The sequence below is a fragment of the Prionailurus bengalensis genome, chromosome D2 (assembly GCF_016509475.1).
Source record: "Prionailurus bengalensis isolate Pbe53 chromosome D2, Fcat_Pben_1.1_paternal_pri, whole genome shotgun sequence".
NCBI lineage: Eukaryota > Metazoa > Chordata > Mammalia > Carnivora > Felidae > Prionailurus > Prionailurus bengalensis.
Genome location: NC_057351.1, coordinates 33,117,100 through 33,144,835, shown reverse-complemented (window position 1 = coordinate 33,144,835; position 27,736 = coordinate 33,117,100). Strand labels below are relative to the sequence as shown.

At 36.8% G+C, this 27,736-nt stretch overlaps 1 protein-coding gene across 3 annotated transcripts in view; it reads right to left on the bottom strand.

Annotated features, from left to right (window-relative positions):
• Positions 1-252: 252 nt before the first annotated feature.
• Positions 253-27,736, bottom strand: part of MCU (mitochondrial calcium uniporter) — a 206,357-nt gene continuing 178,873 nt past the window's right edge. For 2 of the 3 annotated variants that reach the window (XM_043596600.1, XM_043596601.1), the window contains 6 exons: positions 24,256-24,426; positions 23,000-23,104; positions 12,181-12,341; positions 10,545-10,748; positions 4,178-4,294; positions 253-2,207 (listed from right to left, as the gene is read on the bottom strand). In XM_043596600.1, the coding sequence (XP_043452535.1) occupies positions 2,130-2,207; positions 4,178-4,294; positions 10,545-10,748; positions 12,181-12,341; positions 23,000-23,104; positions 24,256-24,426 (836 nt within the window). In that variant the 3' untranslated portion in view covers positions 253-2,129. The remainder of the gene's footprint in view (positions 2,208-4,177; positions 4,295-10,544; positions 10,749-12,180; positions 12,342-22,999; positions 23,105-24,255; positions 24,427-27,736) is intronic. The other variant, XM_043596602.1, reaches the window with a different exon arrangement.

Below are 27,736 nucleotides of genomic sequence, written 5' to 3'. Positions count from 1 at the left end.
GGCTTTATTACGGCTGTAGAAGACACTTAACTTCTGGTAGCTCTGGAAAATTAGGAAAATACTGACCATTTTAGATTCAGGAAGCATGAATGAAATGCCTGTTTTTAAAATATGGGCTCTAGTAACCAAATTTAGCTTCAAAATAGTAGTTTTATAAAAATTAATTTTAGAAGTAAACGCTTCTCCACCTAGAATTACAGGAAAATAAGGTTTTGTTTTCTTGGTTTTGCTTTAAAGAATAAGATGCTATAGTTCAAAAATTGAATAAGTATTTATTGTTCCAGAAGGTACATTGCTTTTTATACATATTTCATAAATGATACAGGATTTTACACATGTTCAGTATTTTGCTATTTGTGTAAAGGACTTTTCTCCACATCTTCCCTCCCTTGCCTCCCACACACCCTGAAAGGATTTGCTCATTGCACTGTGCTGTTTCTTCTTAAAAACCCTGCACACAAACAGGATAAATGATTTAAAAATAATTCACATTAACTTAACAAAAATAAATGAGGGGAGGGGCTGAACGACTGGGGGGAGGGAAGGGGGACATGCGCCCTTTCATTCCAACATGCCAGTGGAAGGGGTGGCGGCAGCAGCGGCGGCGGTCCTGGCTAGCCTTCGACCTCTACAAGGCACCTGGAGTCTGGGTTTGTCGCCTAAAGTGTTTCTTTTCATACACAATGATCCCAAAGGAGGAAGAAAATGAGAAAGAAAACTCCTTGCCACAATGAGGAGGGATGAATCATGTGAAAGAAAAAGCCAATCAGCTGTGTGGCAAGCCTCATCATCCCTTCCATCCTGCCCCCCACCGTAGTGCAAAACAGGATATTAGACACAGATTCCTTTGACTCTCCAACTGCAGATGTCATCTGGAAGTATGGTAGAAAATATTTTGATAGAGTACAAGATTAATTCTTCCTTCTCTCAATTTAAGATAAGAAAAAATAGGGTGAAGAGGGCAGGTTGAAGGAAGCCATAGAAATGTATTCTTGTATAAAGATAAATTGCACCCTTTGAGATCCACACACTTGATTTACAACTATTAAAGTGGTGGAGGTGGGAGGGCTCACAAACAGCGTGGAAGTGTGCGTCCTTCAAGATTAACAAAATCTCCAGACAAGGCAGCACCACCTGGGTGGGCTGGAATGCTGTCACACAAGCAGACTAACAGCATTGAAATTATTCTGGTTCTGAAATGGCTAGAGAGCCATGATTTTTTAGCCAATCTGTAAACCTTACATCTTCCTGATTTGGTAATACAGCTGAACCCCCCCCCCCCCCTCTGATTTGAGTTGTGGAGGGAGAGAGGAATATCAATAGGATAGTTAAATAAAGGAGGGAAACTCTGCCTCCTTTTAAAGATTAATTAGTAAAAAAACAAAACGAAACGAAACAAAACAACCTCATGCAGTGTTGCCAATGATTCCTAGATACTGATCCAGAGCACTGGAATATACAGACATTTAAGAAGGTATTACGGGATAATCCAAAGTGTCAATTATCAAACAGTCGTAAGTTGGTTCCAACTATCATATGGATAAAATTAGTGTAACCAACAGGAGTGGGTGGTCAGAAAAGGGCACAAATAGGAGAGATTCCTGGTAACTTTGCAGAGACTGGGTCCAATTTAAAATAAATGCTAATGGCACGGGCTCAGACTCTGTTTGCCACCCACATATCTTGAGGATTTGCTTTTCTGGTATATTTATTTACTCCTATGTCAAAAATAAGAAAAGTTAAATTAAAAAAAAATTAGAGCTGAGTGGGGTGCTGGTGTGTTACTGTTTTGCTGACCCTGCAAAGAAGATGCAAGAAAGGAACACCCCCAGCATCCTTTTCTCTTTATGAATCTCTCAACTGTATAATGCATCATTTTCATCCAGAAACTAAGATGCTTGATTAAGACAATATTCACTAAGCCCTTTGAGCTTACATTCCACAAAGCCTGATCCTCAGATTTTAACATTCCCTTCTTCCCTAAGATCCTTTTTGTTTTTGTTTTTAATTAAAGGTAAAAACCCTCTACCCCGACATGGCTCCCAGCTTCCACCTGCAATGCTTTAATTAAAAAGGCAATAGTTATAAACAGGTGTTCTTTCTGCCAGGATTCAGAGGCTCTTTGCAGATCAATCTTTTTCACCAATTTGTCGAAGGGGCAGATGTACTTGTAATGGGTCTCTCAGTCTCTTAAGGTCCATTTCTGCCTAAAATAGAAACAAAAGGTGAGAAAAACTGGCTAGTGAAGCGTTCAGTGATATTACTGTCTCCAGAGAAAAGGAAATTTTCTTTTCTGCATCACTATGAATCACAGAAATCATCTCAATTACTTTTAAAATAAGAGTGCCTCAGAGGCAAAGGGGTTGAAAGGCACAGGACTACAAAGGGGGACCAGAATGGAAGTCTGTCCCCACAGTTTCAGCTGTCAACAGAGCCTTCAGAAAAGGCTGAAGGCCTATGCTGTCAATAGGCCAGGACTTGGGGATCCAAGAACATGGGGGAGCATCTGATGTACCTTGATGGCATTTCTCGAGAGAAAAGCCGTTTCACAAGCCTTTGTCTGGATCCAGAACTTTAATTTATGGAGATTCAAATTTATAATTTTAATTATGCCCCAGACTTTAGTTGTTCATCCAATAGTTGTTTTAAGTTTTTCACTTAGTTTAAAAAAAACAAACAAACCAGGATTTGCTGTCAACAACAGCACTTTCAAAATTCACACACACTGGACCTCAACCCTGAGGAGTTGGATTAATAGGCTCAGGGTGAGGCTGAAGCATCTGTATTTTTAACAGCTCCAGAGATGATCTGGTGCATTCCCTCCAGCTGAGAACCACCACACGGAGCAACAGAAGACACCAGTCCACTTAGGCCAAGGCAGGAAGGCAGACTAAGACTATTCAAAGCACAACCCATCACCAAAAAGGGACAGAGAAGGGCAACCAAACATTAAAGAGGGTGGAAGAGCTTCTAGAAATTTTTGAAAAATCTCTAAAGTCATATAAGACTACAGAGAAGAGGAATGAAGATTTATTTACTGAAATCAAAGATATCAGAGGGAGGCACACTCAGAATTTTGAAAGGTAACTATTATGAAAAATAAAGTACATCAATCTTTTTTTTTTTAAAGCATCTTTGGGGTGCCCGGGTGGCTCAGTGGGTTAAGCATCTGACTTTGGCTCAGGTCATGATCTCATGGTTCGTGAGTTCCAGCCCTGCATCGGGCTCTGTGCTGACACCTGAGAGCCTGGAGCTTGCTTCGGATTGTGTGTCTCCCTCTCTCTCTGCCCCTCCACTGTTTGCCCTCTGTCTCTCTCTGTCTCTCTGTCTCAAAAATAAATAAACATTAAAAAAATTAAAAAGAAAATATTGGGCTCTGTGCTGACAGCTCACAGCCTGGAGCCTGCTTCAGATTTTCTGTCTTTGTCTCTGTCTCTGTCTCTGTCTCTGTCTCTGTCTCTCTCTCTCTCTCTCTGCCCCTCCCCTGCTCATGCTCTGTCTCTTTCAAAAATAAACATTGAAAAAAAATTTTTTAATTAAAAATATAAAAAAAGTATCTTCTAGTTCAATAAACTCTGACTTGTGCCTGGCAAACACTTCTAGTAGTCTCTCTTACCTGGATTTTATTTTTGCCCCATTGCTACCACACATTATAGGTGGAAAACATTTGAATTACTGTAAAAGATTTTTAAAAGGGGAAAAGTAAAAAAAGCCAACTTTTGGGATGCCCGGGTGGCTCAGTCAGTTAAGCATCTGACTCTTGATTTTGGCTCAGGTCATGATCTCATGGTTTGTGAGATCAAGCCCTGCTTGAGATTCTCTCTCTCCTTTTCTCTTTGCCCATCCCCTGCTTGTTCTCTCTCTGTCTCTAAAAAAAAAAAATTAAAATGTTAAAAAGAATAGACAAACTTAAAGAACAAACAAAAAGTAAACATAGCTCTACAAATTTCAATATGTTAGAGTTCATAGGACAGACATGACCCATCATCTTTTCACCTGCTTGTGTTCTAAAACTTTCCAGAGAGGTATCCATGCTAAAATAGTCATTTTTATCAACTGAGGAAAAATTTATATAGGAAGAAGAGGGTTGGCTCATTCTTTCAGAGTTTACCCATTGAAACACTATAGCACCATACAAAATGGGACTGGAATTTATTTTTATTTTTGGAAAACTTACCTGAGCAATTGCATCCTTGAGTTGATTATATTTCTCTAGGTCAAAACGTGACTTTTTGGCTCCTTTATGGAAAAATAATAAGTATTGTCTGTCTCTGGCTTCTGGATAAACATATTCCTATGAAAATAAAGGAGAAATTAAATTATTAGTCCTTAGAATGCCCCTTAGAATACTATCTTTACAAAATAAGCATCTACTAACTGTTGATCAGATTCAATACACGTGCACAGTTATAAAGATACATACTGATGTGTTGTGTTAAATATTTATTTCTTAAACATTTTTTATTGTGAAACAGACACGTAAGTGTATACAAAACAAAAATGTACATCACAATGAATCACTAAATGAATATGTTAATCATCACCAGATAGAGAAAATCTAATACTGCCAACAACCAAGAAGGCTTCCTTGTGCCTTCCCAATTATTAACCTTTCCTTTCTCCCAAAATGAATCACTATCTTGCCCTTAATGGTAATTATTTTCTTTCTTTCTTTATAGCTTTCCTACTTAAGTATGTATCCCTTTCGACTCTATGGCTTAGTTTTACCTGCTTTTTGAATTTAATAAAAATAGAGTCAGACAGTAGGTATTCCATATGGCTACTTTCACTTAATACTATGTTTGCAATATTCATCCTTTTATAGTCCACTCATTTCCATTGCTATGTTATATTCTATTGTATGACTACATCACAATTTATTTATCCATTGTACTACTGATAGACTTTTGGTTGCTTCCAGGCTTTGGCTATTATGAATAATGCTGGCAAGAACATTTTTGGGCTTAACTCTTCTGTTGGATATACACCTATGAATGGAGATCCTAGATCATAAGGTATGCCTGTGTTCAAGTTAAGAAGTGATATCAAACAGGTTTCTTTTTTTTTTTTTTTTAATTTTTTTTTTCAACGTTTATTTATTTTTGGGACAGAGAGAGACAGAGCATGAGCGGGGGAGGGGCAGAGAGAGAGGGAGACACAGAATCAGAAACAGGCTCCAGGCTCTGAGCTATCAGCCCAGAGCCTGACGCGGGGCTCGAACTCACGGACCGCGAGATCGTGACCTGGCTGAAGTCGTACGCTTAACCGACTGCGCCACCCAGGCGCCCCTCAAACAGGTTTCTAAAACGATTGTACCAATTATACTCCCATCAGCAGGATATGAGAGTTGGCATCATTCTATATCCTTGCCAATACTTGGTGTTGCCAGTTAAAAGAAAAATATTAGCCATTCTGGTGTGTGTGTGTAGAAGTACTACTTCATTTTTAGAAACAGCTTTACTGAGATATAATTCATATACAATTCACCCATTTAAAGTGTAATGTTCAATGGTTTTTAGTGTATTCATGAAGTTGCACCACCATCACTGCAGTCAGTTTTACAACATTTTTATCATCCCCAAAAGAAATCCTGTACTCTTCAGTAGTCACTTCCTATCTCCCTTGACATCTCTAGTTCCAGACAACTACTAATCTATGCCTCTACAGAGTTGCCTTCTGGACATTTCATACAAATGGAATCATACAACCTGAGCCTTTCGTGTCTGCCTTCTTTTAAGGTTCATCCATTTGTAGCACGTATTGGTACTTCATTTCTTTTTATTGTCAAGTAATAAATCCATTCCACTGAATGGATATACCATATTTTATTTATCCATTAATCAACTGATAGACATTTGGGTTGTTTCCACTTTTTGGCTATTATGAATAATGCTGCTATGAATATTCCCATACAAGTTTTTGTGTGAACATGCTTTCATATCTCTTGGATATCTATAGCATTTTCCTGATCACTCATGAGGCTGAGACCTTTTTATTCGCCATTTGCATTTTCTTTTTAAGATGTGCTTATTCAAATCTCTTGCCATCGTTGTCTATTGAGTTGTCTGTTTTTTTCTTACTGACTAGTAAGATATGTTTATATATTCTGGTTATGGATCCTTTGTTGGATATATGTACTACAAATATCTCCTCCCAGCCTGTTTGCCCTTTTAATGGTGTTCTTTAGTAAACAGAAGTTCTTAATTTCAATATAGTGGGATTTATCAATCTTATTCTTTATAGTTAGCACTTTTCATTCTGGGTAAGAAGTCGCTCCCTATTCCACAGTAATTAACATATTTTCCTATATTATCTTCCAGAAGCTTTATTGTGTTACCTTTCATATTTGGATTGATAATCCATCTGGAATTAATTTTTGTTAATTAAAGATGTATAAAGTCATTTCATTTTTTAATGTAGATATTTATAGAAAGAAGACTCTCCTTTCTTTGCAGTGCTCTTTTTAAAATCAAGTTCATTTATACCAGGTCTATTTTTACATTCTCTCATCCATTCCATTGGACTATTTGCCTATCCTTGTGCCACTGTCTGAATTACTATAGTATGATAAATAAAGCTATAGTCTTCCATATCCAGTATGGCAAGTCCTCTTACCTAGTTTTTCTTTAAGAATTTACTGGCTTTTCTTACCCTTTTACATTTTTATAGAAATTCTAGAAGCAGCTTATTTAAATCTCTTCTCCCATCCCCCAAACTGTTGGGATTTTGACTGGGATTGCACTGAATCACATCAATCAATTTGGATACAATTGGCATTTTTTAATATTTACTTTTCTAGTCCATGAACATGTTTATTTTACTTACTAAGTTTCCTTTACATTTAAGTTTTTCTGCATAGAGGTCTTACACATGTTTTGCATGATTTACAGGTATATATGTATACACACACACACACACACACACACATATATATATATGTATATATGTGTATGTGTATATTTTCCAGTGGGCATACTTAAAGGGAATTAATATAATGCTTACCCTTAGTCTTAATGAATGATAGACATAAAAATGAAGGAAAAGACATTTTCCCAAATGCAAAACTGCTACTTTCCAGTAATGTTATTATAAAAGACAGAATGGTACACATTTCCAAATGCATTTTTGTTACTCTCCTGATTAAAGAAACAAATGCTTGACAACATGGTTTTGGGTATATGCTGAATCTGCACAGATTATAATTTTGGCTCCCTTTTTTTTGTACTTTCAAGTTTTAATTTAAATTCCAGTTAGTTAACATGCAGTGTAATACTGGTTTCAGGAGAATTCATTACTTACATATAACACCCAGTGCTCATCAGAAATGCCCTCCTTAATACCTATCATACATTTAACCCATCTCCCCACCTACCTCCCCTCTAGCAACCTCAGTTTGCTCTCTATAGTTAAGAGTCTGTATCTTGGTTTGTCTCTTTTTCCCCCCTATGTTCATCTGTTTCATTTCTTAAATTCCACATATGAATGAAATCATGTGGTATTTGTCTTTCTCTGATTGACTTATTTTGCTTAGCATAATACACCTAGCTCCATCCACATCATAGCAAATGGCAAGATTTCATTCTTTTTTAAAAAATTTTTTTTCAGGGGCGCCTGGGTGGCGCAGTCGGTTAAGCGTCCGACTTCAGTCAGGTCACGATCTCATGGTCCGTGAGTTCGAGCCCCGCGTCAGGCTCTGGGCTGATGGCTCAGAGCCTGGAGCCTGTTTCCGATTCTGTGTCTCCCTCTCTCTCTGCCCCTCCCCCGTTCATGCTCTGTCTCTCTCTGTCCCAAAAATAAATAAACGTTGAAAAAAATAAATAAACGGTAAAAAAATTTTTTTTTCAACGTTTATTTTTGGGACAGAGAGAGACAGAGCATGAACGGGGGAGGGGCAGAGAGAGAGGGAGACACAGAATCGGAAACAGGCTCCAGGCTCTGAGCCATCAGCCCAGAGCCTGACGCGGGGCTTGAACTCACGGACCATGAGATCGTGACCTGACTGAAGTCGGACGCTTAACCGACTGCGCCACCCAGGCGCCCCAAGATTTCATTCTTTTTGATAGCTGAGAAATATTCTGTTGTGTGTAGATATATGTGTGTGTGTGTGTGTGTGTACACATACATACGTGTACATATGTGTACATGTATACATATACACGTGTACACACACATGTGTGTGTATATACACACACACATACATACACACACACATAGAAACACACACCTTATCTTCTTTATCCATTCATTAGTCGATGGATATTTGCACTCTTTCCATAATTTGGCTATTGTTGATAGTGCTGCTATAAACATTGGGGTGCATGCATCCCTTCAGATCAGTATTTTTGTATCCTTTGGGTAAATACATAGTGGTGCAATTGCTGGACCATAGGTTAGCTCTATTTTTAACTTTTTTGAGGAACCTCCATACTGTTTTCCAGAGTGGCTGCACCACTTTGCATTCCCACCAACAGTGTAAGAGGGGTTCGTTTCCCTTTCTCTGCATCCTCACCAACACCTGTTGTTTCCTGTGTTGTTAATTTTAGTCATTTTCACAGGTGTGAGGTGATATTTCATTATAGTTTTGATTTGTATTTCTCTGATGATGAATGATGTTGAGCATTGTTTTCACGGGTCTGTTAGCCATCCGGATGTCTTCTTTGGCAGTGTCTATTCATGTCTTCTGGCTGTTTCCTCACTGGATTATTTGTTCTTTGGGTGCTGAATTTGATAAGTTCTTTATAGATTAACCCTTTCATTTGGCAATATCTTCTCCCATTCCAAAGACTGTATTTTAGTTTTGTTGATTGTTTCCTTTGCAGTGCAGAAGCTTTTTATCTTGATGAAGCCCCAATAGTTTATTTTTGCTTTTGTTTCCCTTGACTCAGGAGACATATCCAGTAAGAATTGCCATGGCTGATGTCAAAGAGGTTACTGCCTGTGTTCTCCTCTAAGATTTTGGTGGTTTCCTGTCTCACACTAGGTCTTTCATACATTTTGAATTTACTTTTGTGTATAGTGTAAGAAAGTGGCCCAGTTTCATTATTCTGCATGTTGCTGTCCAGTTTTCCCAACACCATTTATTGCAGAGACTATCTTTTTTCCACTGGATATTCTTTCCTGCTTTGTTGAAGATTAGTTGACCATATAGTTATGGGTCCATTGCTGGGTTTTATATTTTGTTCCATTTATCTATGTGCCTGGTTTTGTGCCAGTACCATATTGTCTTGATCACTACAGCTTTGTAATATAACTTGAAGGCCTGAATGGTAATGCCTCCAGCTTTTCTTTTTCAAGACTGCTTTGGCTATTCAGAGTCTTTTGTGGTTCCATATAAATTTTAGGATTGTTTGTTCTAGCTCTGTGAAAAATTGCTGGTGTTATTTTGATAGCAATTGCATTAAATGTGTAGATTGCTCTGGGTAGTATAGACATTTTAATAACATATGTTCTTCCAATCCATGAGTGTGGAATGTTTTTCCATTTCTTTGTGTCCTCTTCAATTTCGTTTATAAGTGTTCTATAGTTTTCAGAGTACAGATCTTTCACCTCTTGGTTAGGCTTATTTCTAGGATGTGTCTTATGGTTTTTGGTGCAATTGTAAATGAGATCGATTCCTTGATTTCTCTTTCTGCTGCTTCATTATTGATATACAGAAATGCAACAGATTTCTGTACATTGATTTTGTATCCTGTGACTTCACTGAATTCATGTATCAATTCTACCAAGTTTTTGGTGGAGTCTTTCAGGTTTTCTACATAGAATATAATGTCATCTGCAAATAGTGAAAGTCTGACTCTTTCATCCTAATTTGGATGCTTTTTATTTCTTTGTGTTGTCTGATTGCTAAGGCTAGGACTTCCAGTACTATGTTAAATAACAGTGGTGAGAATAGACATCCTTGTCTTGTTCCTGACCTTAGGGGGAAAGCTCTCAGTTTTTCTCCACTGAGGAAGATATTAGCTGTGGGTCTTTTGTATATGGCCTTTATGATGTTGTACTTCTAGATATTTTTAAAAGCCATTTTAAGTTATACCTTTTAAAGTTTAATTTTATAATTGTTACTGGCATATAAATATGCAGTTGATTTATGTATACTAACCTTGTATTCAGTAACCTCATTAAATTGACATGGATTCTAACCAATTATATGTACATGTTTTTCTATTTTTTTAATGTGCAAAATCTTTGAATAATGTCAATTTTCTTTCTTTCCATCTTTCTTTCTTTCTTTCTTTACATCTCTTATAGCTTTTTCTTGCCTTCTCCTTCCAGAGATGATTTGTGGCTATTTATGATGATTTATGTTCAGCATGATGCCTGACACACAATTGGCATGCAGGTGCACATACTCGTGTGTGCGTGCGTGTGTGTATGTGTGTGTGTGTGTGTGTGTGTGTGTTGTGTGTAGGATAAATGGGTACTTAAAGGGAATTGGCCTTAGAAAGAACACGAGAACACAAGAGAAAACTAATTTGACAACCAAAACTTCATTCATCATAAAACTTCATTCATCTCATAAAAGTTACTCGAAGAGGAATTCTTACCTGACGTGTCATTACAAAATATGCATACATTGCCATGGCACTTCCATAAGTGATAAAGTAGGTGACTGGCTCCATGATGTCCCAGGAATATTCCCACCAGGTAAGCCGGGCCAAAATGCCAAACTGTGTGGCCATGTAGGCAAGTCCACCCCATAGCACCAAAGTGGTCCTCTTCTCAGCTTTTCTGCTAATCTCAATTCGTACCTAGGGGGAACACATGATCAGTCAACGATAAGGCATAAGGCATTTTAAATTTATACTGTTCTACGTTCATTAAAGAAATAGGTATCATAATCAAGACATGTTAGTCTCAATTCTAACAAATGTAGTGTCTACCTAAATAGTATCTGTAGTTTCTACTGGAGAAAATATTTTGTAGGAGTAACACTTTTCTTAGGACATTTGTGTTTTGTGTTGCACCCTAGAAGTAGACGAAAATATGGTGAAACTACGGGAGTGAATAAGTAAGTGTCTACAACTCTTCATCCAACTACACAATTATCTTCTTTGCAGGAGGGATATGAAAACATGCCAGTGTTCTCTTACTGTGGTATACAAGATTTAATCTATTCTCATTCCTTATGCAAGGGGCCTGTCAGGGCACAGAATAGCACAGTGAGTCAGAGCATGAACTCTGGATTCAGAGCAACTGCACTCAGGCTCTAATATGCAAATCATTGTCAGTGTCATTATAGAGTTCTTCTGAGGACTAAATAACAGAATACAGGTAAAATACTTGGCACAATTTCCAGCACATAGTAAATATTCAACAAGGATGATAATTTATTTTGTTACGCCGATACATTAAAAAATACTTTACATTTTGAAAAGACCAAATTTAAAACTCATCCTCCTTCACAACAGTTCAAGTTTAATTGATCACATTCCTAATGGTCTTAAATTTAGTGAGGATAACCTTGAGATACTGGTTATTTTTAAAGAAATCAGAAAATGCACAATATTGAGTATTTTGTTCCTTTTCTTAACCTCTGAAAGTATTTGCATCATCATTAAAAATAAGAACGACATATGTTTACTATAAACATCTGGAAAAATGTAAAGAAGTAAATCAATCATAATCCTACTATCCATTAGCATTTTGGATTATGTTCCTTCTGACTTTTTTCTGTGTGTATACTTATACATACACATAAATGTGCACAGCTATATGCACAACACATTTAAAAATTGATCACAGTATGTACTAATATGCACAGTATTTTATAATATACTTTTCATAAAATTATGAATATTCTTCTATTGCATATTAGATCTATATAATCATTTTTAACAGCTGCATAATAATCCATATAATATTAATTCTTAACTTGGCTAAAACCATTATCCATTACACTCGGGACTTTTTCCAATCAGCGATTATTTCATCTTTTGTTGCAAAGGTGGTAAATCTGGTTAAGGGCAGAAATTTAGACTTCAAAGTTCTAAGTCCTCTAATTCCTTGTTAAGTCTCTTCTTAGCTTTGACTGGAATTTTTTTATGGTTCAGTCCCCAAAACTAAAGGACTAGTTTGAATGACATAGCTCAATTACCAAAAGAGACAGATGGAAAAAAAGCAGACATATATACTCTTGAAAAATTACTGGTGAAGAGGAAGGTCTGAGATTTGAATTGGCACCTTTTCCAGGGGAGCCAGTTGCTGTTTGAGATCCTCTAATCTTTCAATAAGCTCCCTTTCCTTGTTTAACTGGTGCTGCTCGATGCACAGTGTGGTGTATAGCTGCTGGACGAGTGTCTTTACATCGTTCAGTGTTGCTGCATTTTCGTGGCTTAAGAGGTCTGAAAAAGAGGGGTTACATTGTTTTAAACGTATGCCTTAGCTGGAGAGTTGCTATTCCTAGGGCTATCAGACAATGATAAGAACAAGACAGTGTCATCCACTACAGGGATCCCACCATCGGTTTCTTTCAGTGTCCAATTGAAGGGAAGTGATAGTTCCTTTTTAAAAAAATTTTTTTTTCAATGTTTATTTATTTTTGAAAGAAACAGAGTGTGAGCAGGGGAGGAACAGATAGAGAGGGAGACACAGAATCCAGAGCGGGCTCCAGGCCCCAAGCTGTCAGCAGAGAGCCCGATGCGGGGCTTGAGCCCACGTACTGAGAGGTCATGACCTGAACTGAAGTCGGACGTCCAACTGAGCCCCCTTTTTAAAACAGAGGTAACTACCAATCCTAGAAAGTAAGTTCCTATTTGGGCAACTTGAAAATTTTGAAGCCAACATCTACCATTATATTCTTGGAAGTCAAAATGCTACAAATAAGGCTATAAATAATCATAATCTTCATTACATAAACAATTTAAGGCAGTATATTAAAAACTAGTAGAGAGGTTCAGAATCAATCTCACTATTATGCTCATTAAAATGCTTATCTAGAATTTATCTGTGGTCTTGCCATTTCAATTGGTGATTTTCTTCCTGTTTAACACCTGAGGAAAAAATACACAGTATTTCAAATTTGCAAATACAAATGTATAAATAAAAATACAATTATCCTAAAAAGATTAGCCTCCATACACCTTCCCCGCATACCAACTTTTATTTATTCCTGTTGGGAAAAGACACAGAATAGCAGTTTGGACTTCAATATCATGTTTTAGAGGGCATGAAGGTTAAGAGAATGATTAAAAGTGTAAAAGATTGAATTCTTTGATTCAATATCCTCTTCTATGAATAGCATGTGTTTCCAGAAATCTAAAAATTATGTTTTGAGAATATAATAAAAAATAAGCTATCTCAGCTGTCAAAGAATAAAAAAAAAAGAGACAAGGAATAAAACTTTTGTTTTAAAATCTTATTAGCCTTGGGGAGCCTGGGTGGCTCAGTCAGTTAAGTACCCAACTCTTGATTTCAGCTCAGGTCATGATCTCCTGGTTCGTGAGATCAAGCCCCATGTTGGGCTCTGTGCTGACAGTGCAGACCCTGCTTGGGATTCTCTCTCTCCCTCTCTCTCTGTCTCTCCCCTGCTTGTCTGTGCACTCTCTCTCAAAATAAATAAATAAACTTAAAACAAAAGTTAAAATATTAAATAAATCTTATTAGCCTTAAATGTGACATTTTGTTAGGTATAGCCATAAGGTCAGCCCTCTTCTAATTCAAAATAAACCACAGTCAAAATTAGCTGTGTATTTAAACTTTTTTCAAGGATGTCCGTGAGTACAGTTATCAAAAAATTCAATCAATGAAAAATTCAAATAAGGACAGCAAGTTGGATTACAGAAGAGCTGATACAGTAAAATGGGATATAGTACCTAGCACAGTTTCTTGCACCTTCGGTAAATGCGTGCTGAATTCATGGGAACAGACAAAAGCAAGAGCACTTTGAGTTCTAGAAGTCATCTATGTCAACAAGGTTTTCTTTGCATTGAAGTTGTAGCTCATGTTTGCATGTGGCTTTATACTTTCCAAAGTTACCAGAAGAGGAAGCTGTACTCTAGAAGGCAGTAACTTGTTTGGAATATCACAGGGAAGTGGTAGGATGTCTCCTGACTCCATAGCTGGAACTGAGTTATAATCTTTCCACCATATAATAATATTTCTCCTGAAAGTGTGGTCCCCTTTCAAAAGACAATTCCTTAAGTAGTGATCAATTATCTATGGTTATTGAAATCTTTTCACATATATTATATCTCATATTATTCTCACAATAACAGGAGTAAACTTGGTGCCCAAAATTTATAAATGAGGAACCTGAACCCCAAAGATAAGATTAACAAATGTTTTTGTGTAAGCTACTGATCTAGTCACTACAGAGGAAAAAAAAAAAATGTGAGGTGGCTGTTCTCCTTAATGAAGTCTAATAATAATATATATGAAATTGCAGAACTAGTAGGGAGTGGACAAAGATCTGAAGGGTAGTCCATTGGCTTTCCTATTTATAGCTCTTTCTTTTCCCTTTTAACTTTCAATACTTTAAGTATTATGTGGGGAATAAGTTTAGGAATTCCCTGAGCTTGCAATGATGGGTTAACAAGGTTTAGGATGAAAGCATCCAAAATCAGGTAATCAGGTAATCAAAGCTAGGTAATCAGGGTGGAAGCCCCCCCTCCCCCACCCCCCTCCGGCAACTTAGTAGGATAGCAGAAAGCTGCTTTCACAGGAGGGAAGGACCAGAATGGGTAAAGAGGTAAATAGGCTACAGACAGCAGCAGGGTGAAGTTTTTGCCCAGAGCGGAGATAATGGAGCTAATTAACAAAAGAAAGGTGCCTTGTTGACCCCGAGGTAGTAAGCTCTACCTGTCTTATCCCCTAGGCAAGCTAAGATAGACAGGCTGCACCTTATGCCTGCCTAAACAACCGTCTGCCTGGTGCTGGGATTTTGTTTTGTATTGACCCAAACCCCTAACACTGCATATCTTCAAAACCCTCTTTCTCTCACACACAGGAGTTAATGTTCACAGTTTCATTGTCTCTTTGTGCATATCCATCATGCTTGTAAGCCTTCTGATCCTAATAAAAATGGAGCAAGGATCTTTATTCGGGGCTCTTGTCTCTTTCTGGACATTAGCCTCTTTCACATTTTAATTCTGCGTCTGCTCTCTTCCTGGACAAGAGAGAACTCCAGACCCTGAATCTATAACAGTAATGTATTTGCTTAGAAGTCCAAGGAAGGAAGGGAGGGAGGGAGGAAGGGAAAAAGGGAGGGGAGGAAGAAAAAAGGAAAGGAAGTAAGCAAAACTAAACAGAATCTCTTCCTTTTCCTAATGGAGCATGGACATGTTAACGATCAAACATATAGAGACAATCATAACCTGAAAATCCATAAAATTGGAAATCAGGCTTGGAAATTGTTTTACAAAAAAGCAAGTCTCTATTAGAATATCATTCATTGAAAACCTGTTAGTTTAAAAATTAATATTTCTATTATGGCCTCTGCTGTGTAGAAAATTTATTTTTTGTATCAGTCTTTTCTTTTATGGCTTCTGGGTTTTATGTTATAGTTAGAAAGCTTTTTCTCATTTCAAGGTTATAAAAATATTTCTCTTTTGATTGTCTTTCATTACTTTAAATATTTCTTTTTCTTCTTCAAAATCTAACTTTCTGATCCACATATTCTTTGACATAGTCTTCCACTTCCAGGTATTTTTCTTATATATACACTCAGAGACTTCCTAAGTGACACATTCAGGATTATTTGATGCTATAATATATACTACAGCAAAAGATGAAAACTACATAAAAGTCCATCAATAAGTTATAAAATAAGCAGTTAAGTAAATGATATACATTCATACAATGCAATACAAGTGCAATACAATGTGAAAAAGAATGAGGAATTTTTTATGTACTGGTATAGTAAGATTTTCAGAAAACACCATTGGATGAGAAAAGCAGTTTGGTGGTTTTATACCTTGCCAATCTAGCTAGACTGGAATTATGTTTTCGAAAATACCCATCCCTGTATGTATGGTTCAGAGTTAGCATTAACCAAATGAGAAATTCAAGTAAGATTTTGGAAGGCGGAAGTGAGGCAGAAGCCATTATGCTCTGAAGGCTGTAGTGGGTAGTAGTGAGAGACAGATGCAGGTGCCTAGAGATGCTAGCTTGTGCTTGTTTTCCCATTCTCTGCCTCTAGCTCTTTTTTCTCAACTGCCACCTCTGTTGATGAATGGCACATCCAGGCCCACAACCAGACGCAGCCTTCTAGAGCTCTGCTGTCCAAAAGAGTAACCATGAGTCACATATAGCTATTTAAATTTAATAAAATAAAATAAAATTTAAAATTCAGTTCTTCAGTCACACTAGCCACATTTCAAGGGTTCAATAACCACCTGTGACTAATGGCTACCATACTGGACAGTGCAGAAATGGAACATTTCCATTATCACAGATAATGTATGTATCTGCCAGCACTGTCTTATGATTTCTCTATCGGTCCTCCTTTGCAGCCCATCCTAATAGTTAGACGCATTTGAATTTTCAGGTTCCTTGGCAAGCTTTGATTAATCTCCCTGTGCCATCACTTTAAAATTAGTGACTTTTCTCTGATCTTCCAAGCTCCCATTTCCACTCTTGCTTTTTTTCCATTGAAGTTTTTATTTAAATTCCAGTTAGTTAACATACAGTATAATATTAGTTTCAAGAGTACAATATAGTGACTCAACAATTCCATACATTACTCCCTGCTCATCACAAGTGCACTCCTTAATCTCCATCACCTGTTTAACCCATCCCCCCACACCCCCTCCCTTCTGGTAACCATCAGTTTGTTTTCTAACCGTCTGCTTCACGGTTTGCCTCCCTCTCTTTTCTCACTTTTTTTCCTCCTTTGCTCATTTGTTTTGTTTCTTAAATTCCATATACGAGTGATATCATATAGTATTTGTCTTTCTCTGACTTATTTCACTTAACATAATATTCTCTAGCTCCATACATGTGGTTAAAAATGGCAAGATTTCATTTTTTTATGGCTAATATTCCTGTGTGTGTGTGTGTGTGTGTGTGTGTGTGTGTGTGTATGTGTGTACCAACTCTGATCAGGCATCACTAAAGCCCCAATAAACTCAAGAGATTTGGCTTTGTTAGATTTTCTTGTCAGGAAGAATATGGTTCCAAGGTATTATCATGGTGGAGGTAAACATCAATCCCAAACCTTTGACCCTGAAAACTTTGCCCACATATTTGGAGATGAAATCATAAGAAGAGAGCACATAAATCTGCTAATGGCTAAACAATACCACTTTTGGATGATGTGTGTATCCTTCACTAAAAATGCAATGAGGTGTTTATTAATGTTTCTGCATTCTGTCATCAGTGCCAGGAAATTAAGGTACAGAAAGGCAAGGAGATGTGCAAATTACTGAGGATTAAAAGTCTTTTTAGCTACTAGAATGGTTTAAGAAGGACTTTGGCTATTTTAGTCTCTGGTCAGGTATTTGTTATTGTTTGTATTTGGTTTGCCTGCTCAACCATTTCCCTCAAATTATTTACATCATTAAGAGAGAAGCAAGGTTTCCAATATCCTTTGGAAGGATAAATGGGGAACAGGGCTTAGTGGTGCCAATCAAAATGATTCTCCTTAGCACAATGTTCAACAACCAGTGATTTAGATTATATTCTCTTCCTTCCCAGTATTAAGTGGAAGGTAGTTAATTACTACTTCAACATGGACTGAGATAAAAGGCCTTTTGTGCTCCCTTTCCATATTCCTCCCTCCTTTCCAGATTTAGATTAGGTTTTAAAATCATTTAACTGTTAAAACAGTTCCTTTTCTCATCCTGCAGCGGACAGAGGGCGATCCAGCCATACACAGCTATGCTAACCAAGAGAATTCAATGGAGCCTGCAGTGAGCCTTACTGCCATGACCTGCCCCCTTGGTTCCGTCTCAGCTTTTTTCTGCCTCTTCCCTTTCTCATTTGGGGTTAGGTTCAACACTTAAGTATCCGTAATACTTACAGACTGTCGACCCCACATACACATTAAGTGGGCCTTTATTAGATCCTCTATCAATAAGCCCTCTATCCTCACTGCCTGTTGGAAGTGTGTGAAGTTCAGGTTTACTGATAAACAGCATTCATACAGCATTTTTAGTTCTAAAGTGCTATCCGTCAACAGGGAAAAGAAAAATAGGAGAGGAATGTGAAAGTTACAGGGGTGAGGGGTGAGTAGAAAAAAATTGTTTTAACACTTAAAAAACTGTCCTGGAAAAGTTTTCCTTCATTCCTTCTTTTAACTTTTATTAGATCTGTTCCATCTGCTCCCTGTGTTTATAAAATCCTAGTGCTCCTCATCGTCTGACACCTAAGCCCTAGTACTTGCAATTTCTTTTCTGTTTAGTCTTTTTAATAAAAAGGGTTCCAACATGGGGAAGAGGATTGTCTCATGTGGATGACTGCCAACCTTCTCGAATACAGAAATTCAAACTGCTCTCCTACTTGATGTAGCTGAAAACTAGTGGTGACTTAGATGCCAGCAATATCTTCCTCAGACAGGGAGAGAAGATTATACGGCGGAAACAAAATTAAAACCTATTTTATATATCATCAAAAGAAAAAAATGACTTTCTTTACCATGTTTTCTTAAGATCTTTTTAAAAATTTTAACTCTAATATAGTTAACATATAGTATTATATTTGTTTCAGGTGTACAATATAGTGATTTGACAATTCCATATATCACTCGGTCCTTATCACAAGTGTCCTTCCTTAATCTCCATCATCTATTTAACCCATCCCTCTACCTCTCCCTCTGGTAACCATCAATTTGTTCTCCACAGTTAAGAGTCTTTTTCCTGGTTTGTCTCTTTTTTTGTCTTATTTCTTAAATTCCACATTAAGTGATATCATATGGTATGTGTCTTTCTCTGACTTATTTCACTTAGCAATACTCTCTAGCTCCATCTGCATCATTGCAAACGGCAAGATTTCATTCTTTTTTTATGGCTGAATAATATTCTAGTGCATGTGTGCATGTATATACACACACACATACATATACATACATACATATATACATCTTTTTTATCCATTCATCTATCGATGGACACTTGGGCTGCTTCCATAGTTTGGCCATTGTATAAAATGCTGCTATAAACATATGGGTGCATATATCCCTTTGAATTAGTGCTTTTGTATTTTTTGGGTAAACACCCAGTAGCTCAATTACTGGATCATAGAGTACTTCTATTTTAAACATTCTGAAGAACTTCTATGCTGTTTTCCATAGTGGCTGCTCCAGTTTGCATTTCCACCAACAGTGCAAGAGGGCTCCTTTTTCTCTACAACCTGCCAACACTTGCTTATTGTGTTTTTGATTTTTACTATGTTTCAAAAGTTTGAGGAAAAGAGTTTATGGACTTAAAACAGTATTATTCAAGCTTCTGTGTGAAATGGTATCTAATGGCAAAATCTCTCATTGGCTAAGAACAGTGGTGAGAGAGCTTTGATGTCTGAAAATATTTTAAATGTTGAAAAGATCTTTTAAAATTCTACACCAGTGCCGCTATTGAGCTTACGGAATTTCACTTCAATTTACAATTATTCCATGAATCATAGACTTTTGACCCTTGCAAACTTCATTTTCTAACTGACATCTAAGGAAGCTGGGCAGACTGCTGAATTGATTCCCAGAGAATCAACTATAATTTCTTCCCCTTTCAGTTTCTACCTTTACTTTCCCTTATTCAACTTGGGAATAGCCTGATCTAAAACACTGTAACATTCGTTTCTGCTTTATTTTTTTTAAGTTTATTTATTTTGAGAGAGAGAGAGAGAGAGAGAGAGAGAGAGAGAGAGAGAGAGAGAGAGAATGTGAGCAGGGGAGGGGCATAGAGAGAAGGGAAGAGAGAGAATCCCAAGCAGGCTCTGTGCTACCAGTGCAGAGCCTGATATGGGGCTCGATCTCATGAATGTGAGATCATGACCTGAGCTGGGATCAAGAGTCAGATGCTTAAACAACTAAGCCACTCAAACTCCCCTCATTTCTGCTTTAAAAACAGCATTAGACAGGATGGTTACAATTAGTCATTGATTAAAAGTCTCTAGTTTTTGACAACATAATATATGGAAGTTTATTTTCCTGCTTATTATACTTTACATAAGGATATATTAGTCAACTTTAAAATTTTTACTAATACAAAATAGAAAATCTAAATAGAATGAGCTCTCACATACACCTCAGTGTATGCTCCTCAGTATAATGCTCTCAAGACCTATCCAAGTTGTTTCCTTCTTTTTCAGAGCTAAATAATATTCCATTATATGTATAAACCACATCTTTTTAATCATTCATCTGTGGACAATCAGGTTGTTTCCACATCTTCACTAACATGAATAATGCTGCAGTGAACATGGGAGTGCAGATACCTCTTTAAGATCCTTATTTCATTTCCTTTGGTTATATACCCAAAAGTGGGATTGCTGGATCATACAGTATTCTACATCAGTCAAAGGGTACCAAAATTCCAATTGTAAGATGAGCAAATTTTGGGGATCTGTTGTATAGCATGGTGACTATAGTTAACAATATTATATTGTATACTTGAAATTTGCTGAGAAAGCAGACCTTAAGTGTTGTTACCACACGTGCGCGCGCACACACACACGCACACACACACACACACACACACACGTAATTATGTGAGGTGATGGAGGTGTTAACTAATCCTATTGTGGTAATCATTTTGTAACATTAAAGTGTATCAATTCATTACACTGTACTCCTTAAACTTACGATGCTGTATGTCAATTTTATGCTAATAAGGCTGGAAAAGAAAGAGCAAATTTAAAGAACAACAAAAACTGAGTAAAATAAGCCTGTACCTCTGTTATCTTAAGGGGAACTTCTAGTCCAAAAATCAAAGAATAAAGAAGAAAAACATATTAGCTTGGCTAATATATAGCTAACAATCCCTGGTCTACGTGTTCAATTATTCCAATGTAGTAACTGGCTTGGTAATGTCTTACTATTTAAAGGAAACTTTTCCCACTCTTGCTGTATTTACTGTACTTTTTCTAAACTAGTTCCATTTCAACTAGCTTGCACACAGAAAATAATCTGGCTTCTGAACAAACAAAATGCTACCAACTTGATTCACTTATTTCACTCAACATAGTATGACTATCTGAGTCAATGGAGGATACAAAATCACAGTCCTTCTGTCTGAGCATTAATAAAGAAGAGTTCAGACAACAGATTAGTCACTTCTGGTTGGCTGGGATTTAGAGAAATAAAGAACATTAAGAATAGGATCATTAAAGCCTTCATGGAAGAGCTGACCTTGATGATTTTGACATGGGGAAATAGGAGGTTAGGAAGAGAGAAAAAAGGCACCGTAGAGAAAGTAAACACTGAGATGGCAAAAAACAAGGCACAGTTCAGGAAACAGCAAAGGATTAGAGGGTGGAGGAAAAGTAGGTAACATGTTAAGAGAGATAGAGGAAAACTTAAAACTTTTTTTTTAATGTTTATTTATTTTTGAGAGAGAGAGTGTGTGAGCGGGGCAGGGGCAGAGGCAGGGGCAGGGAGAGGGAGAGAGAGAGAGAGAGAGAGAGAGAGAGAGAGAGAGAGAGAAAGAGAGAGAAAGAGAGAGAAAGAGAGAGAAAGACACAGAATCACAGAATCTGAAGAGGCTCCAGGCTCTGAGTTGTCAGCACAGAGCCCGACGCGGGGCTCAAAGTCACAAGCCGTGAGATCATAACCTAAGCCAAAGTCAGACGCTTAACCAACTGAGCCACCCAGGCGCCCCTAGAGGAAAACTTTTAAAGTAGATGTGGACCAGATTTTGGAGGCATTCAATGTTTACGCTTTCACTGAGAATATTTTCTACATTAGACACAATTCTCAAAAGCAGAATTACAAAGAAGGGATGCCCTAGAAGGCTGGTGGAGAGGGTGGCGGTAATGGAAGGGGCATTAACAACATCAGTAAGTAATAATAAAGATCAAGGGCAGAGACAGAAAAGTGACAGAAAAAGACACATATCAAATGCTATTTTAGAGGCCTATTTAGCATCAGTACTGTGCAGAAGCCATATTGGGAGCCTGGGATAAAAAGAAAAATCAGTAATACTGACTGCTTTATTTAAATTTTTGATATTTTGTTCATCATGGGGTTTTGGCATTAACTTTGGTTTTTTAAAATAGTTCATTAAAGTATTATTTATCTTGATTACTGGGTTTTTTTTGGGGGGGGCACCCTCTTAAAATCTGCACCTGAGGCAAATATCATACTTTTGATTATTTAAAATTTTTTTTTTAATGTTTATTCATTTTTGAGAAACAGAGAGAGGCAGAGCATGAGGCGGGTAGGAACAGAGAGAGAGAGAGATACAGAATCCGAAGCAGGCTCCAGACTCTGAGCTGTCAAAACAGCCCAACGTGGGGCTCAAACTCATGAACCATGAGATCATGACCTGAGCTGAAGTCAGACACTTAACCGACTAAGCCACCCAGGCATCCCTGTATATCACACTTTTTATATGAAAGCATATACGTGTCAGAAGTTCCTAAGGACTAAATACAATATAATTGACTTTCGCACTGCTTACCTTGAGCCAAAAAAAAAAAAAAAAAAAAAAAAAAAAGATTAATTCATTCCTGTTATAAATGTTAAGAGGACAGGGAAGTCCATAATTTATTTTTAAAAAGATTCCCCTGTGATGTTATTAAAATAATATGACTTTTAGCCTGTTTGGAGGGAAGGAGCTTAAGTTACACAGAACATTCATTTATGTGAAACATTCATTTATGTGAAGCATTTATATCCAATAATAAAGCATTCTGGTGCCTAGGTAGAATCTAAGTTTTCATCACTGTACTAGCCAGGTATTCAAGCATGAGACATTCAATGAGCTCTTCAACTGAAACAGAGTCTACCTGGATGTAAGACTTTTCAGGGTTCTTTGAATATTGTCTGCTTCTCAAGGTCATCCAGGGAAGAATAAAGTTCTTTCCAAAAGCCCTCCCACATTTCTCTGATCTTATCAAGGTTACTTTTTACCTCTCTTTGGCGGTCGTACATGATATGTTAAGTCATTAATGACCAGCTTAAAGTCATCAAGGAGTAGGAGGTCTATTCCTGTTGAGGCAGCAACTCGAACGCCATCTGTAAAAAAAAATTTAAGTGTGAAAATTTAAACTCGTCATATATCTAATTGTTTGAGAATGATCAGGAAAAAGCAATCCTCAAAATCAATTTTAAAAATTATATCTTCTCTTTTAAATTCTAGTTCATTTTTGCCTCATCCCCAAATTCTATGCTAAACAAAGCTTATATTATCTGAGGCTTTTTGCTTTCATGATCTCAAGTCTATGAAGATTTAATAATACACTTTTCTGCCAAAACTTTATCAACAACTAAAATAATTACATAGATCTATCGGTGTCAGTTGGAAATCTCGGGTCATGGGAGAGCGGCATGGATGTCATACATCTATCCATGATGGAAGTTGGTGGAGTAAAAAAAAAAAAAACAAAAAACAATGCTTTCTAATGTATGGTACTTCTCAGGATAATTACTGATTCGTCACCAATAATTTGGTAGGGACAGATGTTAGCAAAGTACACCATACTGGTCTACCAGTTATATAAGTTATATAAGATGAAAATTAAGTATATTTAAACCAGTTACAGCATAGAAATGTGGCAAGTTGTTGACAACTGGTAAATCCAAGGGTAAATGGGTACTTCCAATATAGTCTTTTAAGCTTTCTGTAGGTTTAAAATTTTTCAAAGAATGGGAAAAAATGTAAGGCACTTAAATAAATAGGACAGATGCATGTCAAATGGGAATTTTTTAGTGCCTTATTTTACATTCTTTTCCAGTCACATATGTCTTTATTTTACAAACTATGTGAAAGACGGAACAAGATCTAAAAAGAAGTCCTATTATTTCATATCTCCAGAGATGAGGGCTCAACCACTAGAAAAATTTATTTTATGCCTAAGGTAATGATAAAAGGTTTCAATAACATACAATGTGATCGACTGCTCCTCTTTGCCCATGGCATTGTATGTGAGGTGCTTCTGAATGAGACTTTTTGTGTATATTCAGTTCCTAAAACTGAACAGTTATATTCTGAGAACTGAGACAGAAATCACAGTCTCTCCTGACATTTGCTAAGCAAAAAAATGTGTCCTAAAGTTAAGAGTATGGGATTCTTTTGCAGTGGTATATGTGTGTGTGTGTGTAGAGTATAGAAGCATTCTGGGGTGAAATGACAGGTGGGTGAGAATTAATAATGAATGTGACTATACCTGGTGAGTAGATTGCAACTCTGTCAATTCCCCGATCCTCTTCTTGAAGTTGTCGTAAAAACACACCGACTGAGTCTGAAATAGGTTTGAGTGTGAACTGGCAACGTTCACGCCGGGATGGTAGCCTCACAGATATCACAGGTAACCCATTTTGATACACCACTGTCACATCTGAATGAAAAAGATCCATAATCAGACGATAATTAGATTTCATTATAAGTTAAAGCTACAATATTACTATTCTTACATAGGGTCTATTATTATTAACATGGTTTAAAATGTTTTCAAAGGTTTAAGAATATGCCCTTTAGCTTTAGTTGGAGGTTATTCTGGGAACTGGCTTATGGAAGATCAATCATATAGATCACACAATTCACTGTTCAGAGAAAAGAAAGCATGCAAAGGATTATCTTCTAAGTAGGTCAGGGAGAGGCTTTCCCAGGAATTTGAGGTAAAGATTTTGGTACTGGTAAATATAAACTCTAGTTCTACTGAGGAAGATTTTACTAAGTAGCCAGAGATTGCTGGGCCAGACTCCATAACCTTTAGGAGGTGGCTCTGAGGAGCCACAGCTTTCAAGAACCCCTGGAGAATAATATGTGAAAATACACTAATAAGTGAGACTCTTACTCAAGGAAAGTCACTTCGTATTTATAGTACAATTATTATATCCAAGGTGTTTGATAAGTAAGTATTCTCTTACATAATATGAACGTATTATGATAGAAACAAAACAATTCTTTTTATGTTCTCTTAAACATTGTCCTGAGACTAGTTATAAGCCACAACGTAACTATTTGGGATTTTCTAACAAAAAGTTATTAAGGGAAACATTATCATAAGCTATAAAACTCAAAGAATTCCCATTTCCTTATCTTTTTCATCAATAGTCTTGATTTACTGAGTCTTAGTCACTAAAACAAATGTCAGACTAACTCTTTTGAAATAATTTTCAAATGAAATTTATAAATAAATAAACTTTGAAACAATTTTTTACATAAGCAACCAAGCATTTAAAGATAAGTTAGCACTAGCCTGTGAAGAAAAACAGGCTTTGGAGGCAAATCTGGGATGGAATCCTGGCTTTATAACTTTGGGCATGTTATGTAACTTCTCTGAGCCTTGCTTTCTTGACGTATAACATGGATTCAATTCCTAACTGATGGAATTGTTGTGAGGAATAAATAAAATAAACCATTTAAAACACTTAGCACACTGCTTGATAATGTTTATTAGCTTTTTTTTAAGAATCCAAAGATACATTCTATAATGTTGCTAAGGATTCATACCCCTCAATATTGAAGAGTTGAGAGGAAATGTTTTTAGGTTAATATTCTGGAGATGCCAAACGCATCACACTTGGCAATGTTGTAATTATTTACATCTTATTTCCTTGCCTATTCTAGCCACTTATAAGGCTTGCAGTATATACAACAGCATCACACTACATTCTTTCAGTACTTAAATTTTAAAAGTAACCCTGACTGAAACAGAGTTTGTAAATACCAAAATATACTTTTATTTTAATGGACATTTGATGAGTTTGGGCACAATAATCAAGATAAAGAGCATTTTCATTACTTCCCCAAATTCCCCTATTCCCCATCCCAGTAAATCCTTAGGCAACCACTGATTCAATTTTTGTCACTACAGATTATATTTAGTTTTTCTGGAGTTTTATATTACTGGAATCATATAGTACAGACTCTTTTGTATCTGACTTCTCTCAGTATAGTGATTTTGAGATTAACCCACATTGTTGCATGCATTGGTAGTTTATTTTTATTGCTAATATTTCACTGTATGGATACACCATAATTTATGCATTTTCCTGCTGACTGACATTTGGACTGCTTTCCAGTCTTTGGCCACTATGAGTAAAGTAGCCACTTTTAAGTCTTTGTGGAGATATATGTCTTTGTTCTATACCTTTTCTCATCCTTATAACCTATCTGTGTCTTTACATTTAAAGTGGGTTTTCTACAGACAGCATATAGTTGGGTCTTGCTGTTTTGTCTAATCTGACAATCTCAGCCTTTTAATTAAAGCATGTATATTATTTACATTTAATAAATTATAAATGTATATAAATATACTCGTGTGTAAGTCTTGCTACTTACTTTATTGACCCAAACTGTTCTTTCTTCTACTTTTTCTTTATTCTTGCTCTCTTTTAGATTATTTTTTTTATAAGGCACCCTTTTGTAAAAAATATTTACATATATTTTTTATTTTAAAGAGAGAGCACTAGCAGGGGAGAGGCGCAGAGGGGGAGAGAAAGAGAGAATCCCAAGCAGACTCCTGGCTCAGCATGGAGACAGACTCAGGGCTTGATCCTAGGATGCTGGGATCATGACTTGAGCCAAAATTGAGTTGGATGCTCAATTGATAGAGCTACACAGGTGCCCCTAGATAAACTAATTTTTTAATGTTTATTTATTTTTGTGAGAGAGAGAAAGAGAGAGGGAGAGAGAGAGTGTGTGAATGGGGTAGGTGAAGGGAGAGGGGGACAGAGGATCTGAAGCAGGCTTTGTGCTGACAGCAGAGAGTCTGAAACAGGGCTCAAACTCACGAACCATGAGATCATGACCTGAGCCAAAGTCAGATGCTTAATCGACTGAGCCACCGAGGTGCCCTAGGTTAACTATTTTTATGATTACATTTAATCTCTACTATTGACTAATTGACTATGTCTTTTTATGTTTCTAGGGGTTTCCCTACGGTAGGTGTTGACAAACTTTTTCTGTAAAAGGCTAGATATTAAATATTTTAGATTTTATGGACCATAAAGATCTCTGTTGCAACTACAGACTGCACTGTGGGGCAGAAGCAGCCACTGGCAGTAGATAAACAAATGAGCATGGCTGTGTTCCAATAAACTTTATTTATAAAAATATGCAGTAGCCTGGATTTGGACTATTAGGCTTCCTGAACCTTGCTAATGGGTTTACAGTATACATCTTTAACCTATTACAGTTGACCTTTACGTAATACATCACTTTAGGTATAGTGTAGAGTATCTCAAGACCAATACACTTCCACTCCCTTTGCTTTGTGCTATTGTCCTCATATATTTTATTGCTACATGCTATAAACCATACATCATTTTTACTTCAACTAACTACATTTTAAAGAAATCTTTTTATTTTTTATGTTAATCTGTTTTGTCTCTTAAAGTCCTCATATGAGTGAAGTCATATGATTTTTCTCTTCATCTGACTAATTCCACTTAGCATAATACCCTCCAGTTCCATCCACATAGTTGCAAATGGCAAGATTTCATTCTTTTTGATTGCCGAGTAATGCTCCATTGTATATGTGTGTATGTGTGTGTGTGTGTGTGTGTGTGTGTGTGTGTATACACACACACACACACATATATATACACACACACATACAGAAATATATATACATATACAGAAGATGTGGTACATGTATGTATATGTGTATGTATAAATGTATGTGTACACACATACATATA